This window comes from Dama dama, chromosome 19, assembly GCF_033118175.1.
Source record: "Dama dama isolate Ldn47 chromosome 19, ASM3311817v1, whole genome shotgun sequence".
In the NCBI taxonomy this organism is placed as follows: Eukaryota; Metazoa; Chordata; class Mammalia; order Artiodactyla; family Cervidae; genus Dama; species Dama dama.
In genome coordinates this window covers 39,271,630-39,284,015 of record NC_083699.1, presented here as the reverse complement: position 1 = coordinate 39,284,015, position 12,386 = coordinate 39,271,630, and the positions used below count along the sequence as shown (strand labels likewise).

The window sequence follows — 12,386 nt, the reverse complement described above, 5'->3', positions numbered from 1 at the left end:
GGGATTCAGGCTTCAGGCAGTAATGCAAGCTACGGGGAGCGACAGATGAAGCTTTGCTCACTGGTCCGCTGCTCACCTCCAGCTGTCCAGCCCGGTTCCTAACAGGCGGCAGACTGGTACCAGTCCTCGGCCAGCCCAGGGGTTGGGGACCGCTGTTCCACAAGATTCGATCATTCAAGCTTGCTCAAACATCACCGCCTCTTCCCTGCTCAGTTTCCCCAGAGTCAACATCTTATCTTTTGTGCTTTTTCTGTCCTTGGAAGTTACCTCTCTTAGTATTATCAAGTTGAAATGTCCACCTCCTCCTCCAAGCCTGAATGTTCCTTAAGGAATAGGATCTGTGGCTTGTTCACCTTTGTATGCCTCATACCTAGCATAATGTCTGTTTCATACATACAATCATTTCATTGCATACAATCAATACTGACTGAATTGAATTCAGTTATTCAATAGCAAAACTTCTCCTGGAAAAGTGCTCCACTAGAAGTCTCTAAAAGGTCTTGCCTCATACAGACACAACACTTCAGAGTTTGCAAAGCACTTGTAAAGTCTCTGTCGCATCTGGGCTTCAGATTTTGGATGAGGTAAGGGTTTATGGAGACAGGAGGATAAAAGAGTTAAGCAACTTGCCCAAAGCCACACTGATGATCTTGAAAAAGCCCAGACCCAAATCTGGATCTTTGGGCTCCAAGTTTAGGATTTCTTTCTATAATACTGTGCCAGACTCTCAACCAAGTATATTATTCTATATAAGCAGCTCTCAACCCTAGCTGCACATTAGAACAATCTATAGTACATTTTAAAAAATGCCGATGACCAGGCCTCACTTCAGACCAATTAAAGTAAAATCTGTTGGGGAGGGACTTTTGTATTAGTATTTTCTTTTTCACATGAAGCTATGGGTTTTTTGAATTATTTTTCACAGGATTAATTGCTTTGGCCAGATGCCTAGGCATGATATGGGCATGAACCCAGTTTCCTCTGTGAGCCTTTGTTATTGCTGCTTTCTGTAGAAGCTAACTCACCATATGGCATTGGGCATGACATGTCACCTCTTGGGGTATCCTTTTTGTCCTCTGTCAAGTAAGAGTGTCAAAGAGATCTACACAGGCCTTTTCAACTCTTCTATCCCAAAACAGTCTTGGTGTTGCGTAGGCTGAAGTGAGGAGTGAATGGAAAGGATAGAAAGTGCTACTTGTTCCACAACCATGGCTATATGCCGGCGTTTTTTATGCATTCCTCAGAGGCTGCTCCTACAGTAGGGCTTATGAAATCCCGGCTTTATATATTACTTGTGACATTTCAAACAAATGTAACTAAACTTTTTGATTAGTCGGAGAATAGATAGCAGGTGTCAGAATTTGTACAGCCGGTGCCTGGTGGATAAGAAGCCAAAAACACTCAGAGAACGTGATGGGAAATGGAAGCCGCCACTTGCATTCTTTGATTTGCAGCCCCGCAAGCAAGCAAGCGAGCATATGCTCAGGCTTATTATGTGAAAAGAGAGATTTGTTTCATATGTTTGAAACTGTTTTGAAATGCAAACAAAATAGAACAGAGTGCTTCACAGGCCTTCCTCCTACGCTGACCAGTTGCCTACTACACGTGGTCTGAGGCCTCTGAGGATAGATGGAGCCATCCTCCTGGGCCAGCCCATGACAGAACCAGCAGCAGGAAGCTCAGGGTCTCCTCCATGTGGTGTGAAAAAAGCAGAAGTGGAGAAAGCTGACCTTTCAGCCTTGCATAATCCGGGTGTTGCTATTGCAGGGAAGTCCAGTTTGGGAGCCAAAGCTCATTCCTAACCCCTGCTTTTCGGGAAGCAGCCTGACGGGGTAATAGTAGCTAATGTTTGACTAGGGCTGGACATCTGACAAAGTACTTACTCTCCAATTCTCCTTTACTGTGACAGCAGCCTTGGGGGGTGTCATTACTATCGACACTTAATGAATGAAGAAGTTGAGAGGGAGACCTTACATGACTTCCCCGAGATGGGTTAGATGAATGAAGTCAAAGTATGGACTGGAATCCAGCTCTTTCAACCCAAGACCAGTGCCCTCCCCTTCTCAAGAGGCACTTAACCAGAATTTCCAGTGCAGGTTGGAGATATCAGTATATTTCCTCATTTCAAAGTGGGGCTGCCTGACCCCTGCAAGCCAGAGTTTTCAGACTTACCTCTCCTACTACTTCATCAGAGAGCTTGGACCCATGCCTGCCTTTCTCTCTGCCTTGGAGGCCCTTCCTCCACAGATTGGTTTGTAAAAATATTGACCCTGGCAATTGGATGAAAACATTTTGTTTCCTTAGTTGCATCTCACGTGTTGCTATTGTAGGGGCCTTGGAAAAAATTTACCTCTATTTTTCTTAATTGAATAAATAGCACAAGGTCCTTCCAGACACATTTGAACATTTTACATACACAAAAGTAAAATTGAAAGCACTCATTTTTATTGAGTGTAATATTATGTTACCACTTCAGAGATAACTACTGTTAATACCCCAGTGATACCCTTCTAGGCCCTTTTGCACTTATGTATTTACCTTTTATGTAAATATTATGTAAGACAGCTAGATAATTTCATTGCAGTTATCTCATTGTGTTTATACACTCAAAAAGTCATATAAATGCATATAGACACATATATGCATCTTTTTACTGAGCAGGGCGGGGTAGGTTGGGAGAAACAACTTTCTGATTAGTCAGATTCTAACTATTAATGTTAAAATGCTGGTATAATTCCCCAGAACTTACTTTTTAGACTATATATTAATAAGACTCTGGCCCCACATTCATGCTTTAGCTCATTCATTCATTCATCATCTATTATATACTAGGCTTTATATTGGGTCCTTTACATACATCATCCTTAATATTCATGTGAGCTCTGTAAATTAGAAACTATAATCTTCACTTTACATTCGAGGAGACCTGAACTCAGAGACTAATTCCCCAAGATTTCACATCCAATAAGGAAGTGAGCTGGGATTTGAACCCAAATACACCCAACTTCAGGGCTGTGCCTAAAGCATTGCTCTAATTGGAAGCATGTACAGGGAGCTGCAATCTGGAGTGAAGGATATTTCGTGGTATCCTGGGAAGCTTTGAGCTGGATGGTGGAGGATAAATGAGATGACCAGGTGAGGAATGAGTGGGGCATGTGTGATAGAGTCGAGGCCCTGATGGGTGTGGCATGCTTCCAGAATGATCTGCCTCCAGCTGGTATGAGATGAAGCCGGGCAGGCAAATCAGCACTAGATCAAAAGGGGCTCATCAGCCACCCCAGTCGCAGATGCTTTGCCCTGCAGGCACAGCAAAGCCACATGGACACGTCTGTGTTTTAGAAAATCAAATTTGGCAGAAGATTGCTAAATGGCATGAAATGGGGCCCAAGGAAATCAGTTAGGATTCAGTAGCAGTAGTTCAGATATGAACATTTAAATTAATTGACTGAGGAGAAACAGAGGGGTTTCCAAAACATAGGAATCAGAATAAGTAAGATTTAGGGGAGAAATTGATGAGCCAGGTTGGGGATGTTTGAGTTCAAGGTCCTTGAGTCTTGCAGAGGAACAATCTATTGGATGCCTTGGTTGTACTGTACATTGACCATTAGGTTTTTGACAAGCCTTAGATATTCTGCCTCATTATTGCATCAGCTACTTGGGTGTGTTCTGTAAGTTTTAGTTGAATTTCCCATGCCCCTTATACAACTCTTAACAGTCTATTATCTTGGAGTCCTACAACTGGTAATAGATTGTAAGTTTTTGATCCTTTTATAAGAACACTTGTCAAAGGGGAAGGAAAAAAACTTGCTTTGGTCATTTCTTCTTAATCCAAAATTTTATATTTCTTAATTAATTTTGTTAAATTTGTTTAAGGTACTGCAGATCCCATCATCGAGTACAAGCCTTATCTCAATATTTCCATGTTACTATTACTTTTTAGAAAACTGAATCAAGAGTTTATGATTCTTAAATTAAGCTGAGATCTGGTTTCCTCAGTGTGTATGCCCAGAAGTGGGATTGCTGGGTCATATGGCAGTTCTATTTCCAGTTTTTTAAGAAATCTCCACACTGTTTTCCATAGCGGCTGTACTAGTTTGCATTCCCACCAACAGTGTAAGAGGGTTCCCTTTTCTCCAATGTTCATCGCAGCACTGTTTATAATAGCCAGGACATGGAAGCAACCTAGATGCCCATCAGCAGATGAATGGATAAGGAAGCTGTGGTACATATACACCATGGAATATTACTCAGCCATTAAAAAGAATTCATTTGAACCAGTCCTAATGAGATGGATGAAACTGGAGCCCCTTATACAGAGTGAAGTAAGCCAGAAAGATAAAGAACATTACAGCATACTAACACATATATATGGAATTTAGAAAGATGGTAACGATAACCCTATATGCAAAACAGAAAAAGAGACACAGAAATACAGAACAGACTTTTGAACTCTGTGGGAGAAGGTGAGGGTGGGATGTTTCAAAAGAACAGCATGTATACTATCTATGGTGAAACAGATCACCAGCCCAGGTGGGATGCATGAGACAAGTGCTCGGGCCTGGTGCACTGGGAAGACCCAGAGGAATCGGGTGGAGAGGGAGGTGGGAGGGGGGATCGGGATGGGGAATACGTGTAAATCTATGGCTGATTCATATCAATGTATGACAAAACCCACTGAAATGTTGTGAAGTAATTAGCCTCCAACTAATAAAAAAAAAAAAATAAGATAATAATAAAAAAAAAAAAATTAAGCTGAGCTAAAGAAATTGTATCACTTTTTACCTATGAAATTTATATCCTAAACCAAAAAACAATATGTCTCAGAGTCCCAAATATGATATTTTCTGGGAAAGTTTAATACTATTATGGAATCTTTAAAAGAGCACAACTGGGAGAAACCTTAGAAATCAAGTTGCTATCCTCCAGTATTATACAGTGGCTAAGCAAGGCCCATAAGGGAAAAATAATTACAGCAAGTCAGTGACAGGCTGGGAACTTGGTCTCCTGGCTGTTGATTTAGTTAAATGACAAGGACCGTTATCTGAGTGTGAGTGAATCCGTTCATGTCTTTCAGGTGGCTCCTTCTTTCTCACGCTCTGTGCTTCTCCTTGCTGAAGGCCTCAGCCCACCTTGTGGAGCTTAACAACATGTTTGGCCAGATCCAGTCTCCTGGCTATCCGGACGCCTACCCAAGTGATTCAGAGGTGACTTGGAATATCACTGTCCCAGAGGGATTTCGAATCAAGCTTTACTTCATGCACTTCAACTTGGAATCCTCCTACCTTTGTGAATACGACTATGTGAAGGTGAGATCCTGGTGTTCCCTTACCGTGGCAGGTTCTCTACCAGAGGATCTGCTGGGAGTTAGAGGAACCTAGATGAATTAGATGCTGTGTTTGCCCCCCAGGCTGGCAATCCAGTGGGGGAGACATACAATATCATAACACGACAAATGAAGGTCGCGGATGGTACGCTAGGTGCAGGTTGAGTAGAAAGACCTGGAAAAGATCTTAAGGGAAGATGAGATTGGCAAAGTGTTGCTCAAACACAGCCTTCCCTTTTCCTTTCTGTTCTCAAAGTCTACCGTTTCTGCTAACCTCTGCCCCAATGTCACCTTTAGTCCAACAAGCAAAAGAGACTGCAGAGTAAAAGCTATCGTTATAGCCAAAGCTGAGGCATTAGAAAATATTGTCCAATTCCCTAGGTAATGATCACGGTAATGAGAAGTGTCGAGTATGCTGCAAGGGAAATAAAAGGTGAGGTTGGAAGGTTGGACTGGAGTGAGATTCTGAAGGGCTTTGAATGTAATGCTAAAGAGTTTGCATTTTATCAGCAAAGAGTATGGGCAACAGTAAGGGGTCACCACAGGAGATGGATGTGATGATGGATGTAAAAAACAAAGGGAAGAGGAGCAGGAAATGATTGCAGCATCAAACAACAATTTCTCAGGATGTAGAAAGTACTCACAAGCAATGCCATAGAAGCTGTTCTCTTCTGAAAGTGGAGCTAAGAAAGGTCAAAGTACTTCTGAGAGATGACACACATCACAGTTGTATCTGGTTCAAAAAGAGATGAAGACCTAAGAACCTACTTATAACCTCTCTCTGGCTTCCTGGAAGAAGCTCTTATCAAACCACTCTAGCACAGACTTCCTATACTTTTGGTATTAGTATAGTTTCATTTTTCTACAGCTGTAATTCAGTGAGAATTAACCTGGTATTAACCAGAATGTTTGATCATCAGCAAAGAAGTGAGTTGACAAGATGTTTTTACACTTATAATCTCATTCAACCTTTAAAACAATCCTATGAAATAGGTATTGCTCTCCCATTTATAGGCAAAGACACAACCCCAAGAAGGTGAAGCAACTCACCCAAGGTTGTACAGCTAGTAAATGATGGGTCAAGATTCCAAATTCATGTCTTATGACTTTCAATACTGCATTCTTTTGGCTCCGCCAAACTGCTCACAAGCTGTACTCCACTGAGCCCTAGGATACCGCAGAGGCTGACAAGGGTACTGGGGCAGGGGCCAGGGAATCCTGGTAAGTGGGGCTGTGAACTCCTACCCTGATTAACTCATTTTGAATGGTGAGTGTTGCTGATTACATATGTTGGATATGCATCAAGTATCCCATTTAAAGCAAGTTTTCTGTGACTAAAAACTTTCTAAAAGTGGTCCTCCATGGCACAGTTTTTCAATGTTAGCACTATTGACATTTTGAACCAGATAATTATTTGCCGAAGAAAGCTATTCTGCAAATTATAGGATTTCTAGCAGCATCCCTGGCTTCACTTACTGGATGTCAATAGCACTCACATTCCAGTTGTGACAACCAAAAATGCCCCCAGCAGTTATCAATAGCCCCAGAGGAGCAAAAGCTCCACATGTGAGAACCACTGCTCTCTCTGTGCCGATGCCCATCTTTGAATGTCCTGTGCTAGGAACTGTGAGAATTTAAGGACCCAGAAATCTAGTCCGTTACCAAAAGAGATGAGCCTAGAAAAAGAGCCATTGCACAAGGTGGAAAAGAATAATGATGATAAAAGATTGACAAAGAAAGAATGAGAAATATTGTAACTATCTGCTCTCAGAGATGATGTGGCTTGGTAATCTAGATCAAATACAGTTTCTATAAATTCATTACAAATGGAGCCAACTTCTCAGAGTCACAAAGATCAAACAGGGAGTATTCACCAAGGCCCTAAGTGTTCATCATCGTAAACTGAAATTTCTAACAAACAGGTTAGTTATGTCTTCGAGGATATAATCTAGCCTCTGGAAGAACCGAACTCCAGATCTCAGATGTATTATGGGTAAGGGGCATTTGGTTAGCAGAATCCCCCAGCCCATTCCCCTAGCTAATGCTGGCTGTACCACTATTGTATTCTCAAATATTTAGGTTGGAGAGTGAACTTAGCAGAAGGAAAATGACCAAACATTGGCTTAATACAAGAGTAAATTCCATTGATTTAGACAAGGCTAAAAGTGAACTTCCTAACTGCTTTTTATCTACTTTCAAACATGTCAAACATCTAGAAATTTTGCCAGTGGAAACATTTGCCTTTATTAGTAGTTGAGGCCTCAAGACCACAGAAATAGCAATTTTTTTTTCTTTAGCTATGACAATGACTTATTTTCATTATTTCCCATCCCTCCACTGCAAGAATTCACTCTCAATTCATTTGAAATTTTTTTTTTCTAACAAGTTTTCCTCTTTTTGAGACAGAGGTCAAGTCTGACCTTGTTAGGACACCTTTGGGGCTTCCCTGCTGGCTCAGCTGGTAAAGAATCTGCCTTCAATGCAGGAGACCTGGGTTCAATCTCTGGATTGGGAAAATCCCCTCGAGGAGGGCATGGCAACGCACTCCAGTATTCTTGTCTGGAGAGTCCCCATGGACAGGGGAGCCTGGTGGGCTCCAGTCCACGGGGTTGCAAAGAGTAGGACACAACTGAGTGACTAAGCACAGCACAGCACAGAACTCCATTACCAAGATGATAAATACACAATAGAGGATGTAACCCCGTCCTTTGCTCCCAAATAAGTGGATTCTCCTGACAAGATAGATTAAGGAGTTGACATTGGCTATTTTGTAATGGAAAAAAAAAAAAACACTGTACTTTTCAAGGGCCACAATAGAACATGAAGACCTCTTCTGACCCTGAATTAGGGGCACTGGAATACATTTTTACCCAAAGCTTAGCTTTTCTGGCTGGAGAATATTTTGCAGGTTAATTGATGATTTCTATCCAGGTGTCATATCAATGACACCTTCCTGAAAATTCAAGGAGATGGGACTAGGCCCTCTGGAAGGGCAGCATGTTCTGGGTCCTTGCTTGGAGTTTGGGAACTTTCTGTTCTGGTCCCAGATCTGCCACTAACTCCCGAATGATCTGGAGTGGACAAGACAGTCTTTTAGCATTCTCTGCTCCAAAATTAGACTTGTGACCTCTGAGCATAGCAAAGAATCAGTCTGGGTGAGACAAGACAAAGTTTGAGCCACCTATCTGAAGTGCCCGACAGTTTTCCCCATTCCTTTAGGAGGGATTAACATATTGGACAGATGTATGTCTTTCCTCGGGCTTGCGCAGCTCATTGCCTTCCAGAATGCTGTCCAGCACCATCACTGGCCCCTCTGCAGAGATTTTAGCAGCCATGGGGCCTGAGTAGGCCTTCCTTCACAGGACACTGCAACCTGATCAGCTGTCAACTGGTGCTCACGTGGAGACAGCCCCAGTGCCCTTGCTCACACACGCCTGGCAGAGTTCCCCTCCTAGACTCAAGAACTTATGGAATGTCAAGCTGCAGAGGGATGCTGGAGACCCACCTAGACACACATTGTTGTTATTGTTTTTCAAATACTTTCTCCCCAGTGGACGTTTTTCTTCTTAGAAATCTTCTAGTAGTCCTGATTCAGGAGACAGAAGTGGGGCTGTTGGGGCTGAAGGTGGCTCAGAAGCTCACTCTACTTACTTAGCCTCCTTGGTCCCCCTGAAGGTCACAGCTTGTAGGAATTACAGTTTGTGTGCATGCATGGGCACACGCTAGATTGCTTCGGTTGTGTCAGACTCTTTGCAACTCTATGGATTGTAGCCCTCCAGGCTCTTCTGTCCATGGGATTTCCCAGGCAAGAATACTGGAGTGGGTTGCCCTGCCCTTCTCTAGGGGATCTTCCCAATTCAGGGATCGAACTCCCGTCTCACATCTCCTACACTGGCAGGCAGGTTCTCTGTGACTAGCACTACCTGAAAAGTGAAAGTGAAGGTCGCTTAGTCTGACTCTTTGAGGCCTCGTGAACTATACAGTCCATGGAATTCTCCAGGCCAGTTCTGGAGTGGGTAGCCTTTCCCTTCTCTGGGGGGTCTTCCCAACCCAGGGATCAGATCCAGGTCTTCCGTATTGTGGGTAGATTCTTTACCAGCTGAGCCACAAGAGAAGCCCAAGAATACTGGAGTGGGTAGCTTATCCCTTCTCCAGTGTATCTTCCTGACTCAGGAACTGAACCAGGGTCTCCTGCATTGCAGATGGATTCTTTACCAACTGAGCTATCAGGGAAGCCCAACTGGGAAGCCCCAGCTACAGCTTAAATACTCCCTAAGTGTTCAATTCAGGTACAAGACTAGTATTTCCATCTGAGAACTCAGAAGCTTTCAAACCCAGAAGCCTTCCACATATAGTTGAAAACCACTGAGTTTTTAAAATTGCATTCTCTCCCTAACCCTCTACCCCCAGGATATGTGGCTTTTCTGGCTATGAATGAGAAAGAGGCTCTTCCTTCTCATCTGAATGAAGTATGAGCGTGCTGGCCATATCACCCTCAGACAAGTCAATGCCCCTTTACAAAATTCTGTGTTTTCATTTGTTACGTGAGCAGTAAGATGAGATGATCCCTAAGGTCCCTAAAACTCCAGAATTTTAATCTTAATTCTCCTTTCCAGAGCTTTCCAGATGACCTCACTAAATCCTCATTATCTTAGGTAGGATAATGCCAGAAAATAATAATAATATGGTACAACAGCCACTTCTCTAAGTTCCTTGGCCATAAGCACTCTGTTAAGAGACCATAGTCTGCTGGAGTTGCCTTCGTGACACGTCATTTAAAGAGAACTTGTAAATATATCATTCTAGTGCTGTTCTTTTTCCAAGGAACTTTGAATATCACACATTTCCTTCCGGTGAGATAATACTCCTGTCCTGAGGATCTTTCACTCTGTGACTGAATTCCCCTGGCAGGCCTGGGAGTGTTTAAAGGACCACCAAAGAACCTCCAGTTCACAGGAATCCTTTCTGCCCAGCCACAGTCCCACAGACTGCCCTTCCCATCCTGGCCCATCAGGGTCATGATGACAGAATTGCTGACACTGCACATCAGCAGTTTGAAGAAGAGCAGGACCCTAGGGCTGTGGTCCAGATACTCTCACTTTATGAAAATTCCTCTCTAGCCTGATCTCCTGCAGTCCTTGGTCTTCAAGGCTCATGAGCATCTGCACAACAGCATTTGCCTCCTTGGAATGTGTCTGCCTCCTTGGAATGTATGGACTCCTGCAGTGTACAGACAGGCGTAGGAGTCACTTCTGGTTAATGCTGCAGGCGAAGGGCGGAGCACTGACACGGGCCAGGGAACAGGAGGCCTGGATTCTTGGGGCCATTCTCTATAACTAAAAGACCCTGGGCAAGGGATTCCTCTCTCACATACAGGGAGTTGAGCCAGATGGTCTCTAAGGCTCATCTAGCTCTGATATTCTATGTATCAAAGACCCCAGGAATCATGGTTCAACTTCATGATCATCACGCTGAAGCACAGGGGAGGGCAATTCTTGGGCCAAGGTCACACTGAGACCAGAATTTATATCTTAAAACATTCATTCTGTTTTTCCTTTAAAAATATTAAGTCACAGTGAAATCCCCCATCATATGGATGCTTAGGCTTTTAAGTATAATGTAAGGCAAGTGTTGTATGGATGTGAGAGTTGGACTATAAAGAAAGCTGAGCACCGAAGAATTGATGCTTTTGAACTGTGGTGTTGAAGAAGACTCTTGAGAGTCCCTTGGACTGGATGGAGATCCAACCGGTCCATCCTAAAGGAAATCAGTCCTGAATATTCATTGGAAGGACTGATGCTGAAGCTGAAACTCCAATACTTTGGCCACCTGATGTGAAGAGCTGACTTGTTTGAAAAGACCCTGATGCTGGGAAAGATTGAGGGCAGGAGGAGAAGGGGACGATAGAGGATGAGATGGTTGAATGGCATCACTGACTCAATGGACATGAGTTTGGGTAGGCTCTGGGAGTTGGTGATGGACAGGGAGGCCTGACGTGCTGCAGTTCATGGGGTCACAAAGAGTCTGACATGACTGAGCGACTGAACTGAACTGAAGGCAAGTGTTGTCTATAATCAAACTTAATCTCTTAAATATAGTAGGGCACTGTCTTTTAGAATGTCCAGAAGAGACTTTTTTTTTTTCAGAAATGCAACCAATTATGATTCCTTTAATTGAGCATCAGGTGAAGTAACTGATTTGTGCTGAGAAAGGAGCCCTGGAGCTATACTTACTGCAAAGTTCAGTTTAGTTCAGTCACTCAGTCGTGTCCGACTCTGAGACCCCATGAATCGCAGCACTCCAGGCCTCCCTGTCCATCACAAACTCCCAGAGTTTACTCAAACGCATGCCCATAGAGTTGGTGATGCCATCCAGCCATCTCATCCTCTGTCGTCCCCTTCTCCTCCTACCCCCAATCCCTCCCAGCATCAGGGTCTTTTCCAATGAGTCAACTCTTCGCATGAGGTGGCCAAAGTTTTGGAGAAAGGTACTCAGAAATCAGAACCACCAAGGGAACAGCAGATTCACACATCCTATTTTCAAGCTAACTTCATGGCATCTGTTCATTGGAAAAGGAGATAATAAAAACCTGCATTTGGCTTTCATTCTCTTTCTCTCTTTTTCCTTCTCTTGTTGAATGCACACAACTCAACTGGCAACTGTTAAATGCTCTTATGATGTAACACTATTTTTCTCCTCTTAACCCTATATTCTTGATATATTCAACATTTTTTTCCCATTCTCTTCACTTTAGCCCCTTAGTTCCAGTTCTTATTCTTCTCACCTAGTTTATTATAATAGCCTCCTAAATGTCTACCAACGGTCAGTCTCTCCCCATCCAATCCTTCCTCTACATATGTCCAGAGAGATGTCCTTAAACACTGCTTTGGTTGTGCCACCCTCAAAACCTTTCAACAGTTTCCCACTGCCTGTGGAATGAAGAATTCTATTGAATTCTAAGAATTCTATTGATATCCTATCGTAAGTTGGACACTGCACCAAAGACGGGGCCCATGAAGATGAATAAAACAGTACCTGCCCTACAGGAACTCACAATTTCATA

At 43.1% G+C, this 12,386-nt stretch overlaps 1 protein-coding gene across 1 annotated transcript in view; it reads left to right on the top strand.

Moving 5' to 3' along the window:
• The window catches only part of MASP1 (MBL associated serine protease 1), a 55,310-nt gene that overhangs the window by 1,734 nt on the left and 41,190 nt on the right, over positions 1 to 12,386 (top strand). Inside the window, exon 2 of the mRNA XM_061166793.1 lies at positions 5,075 to 5,306. Coding sequence (XP_061022776.1) covers positions 5,075 to 5,306 — 232 coding nt within the window. The remainder of the gene's footprint in view (positions 1 to 5,074; positions 5,307 to 12,386) is intronic.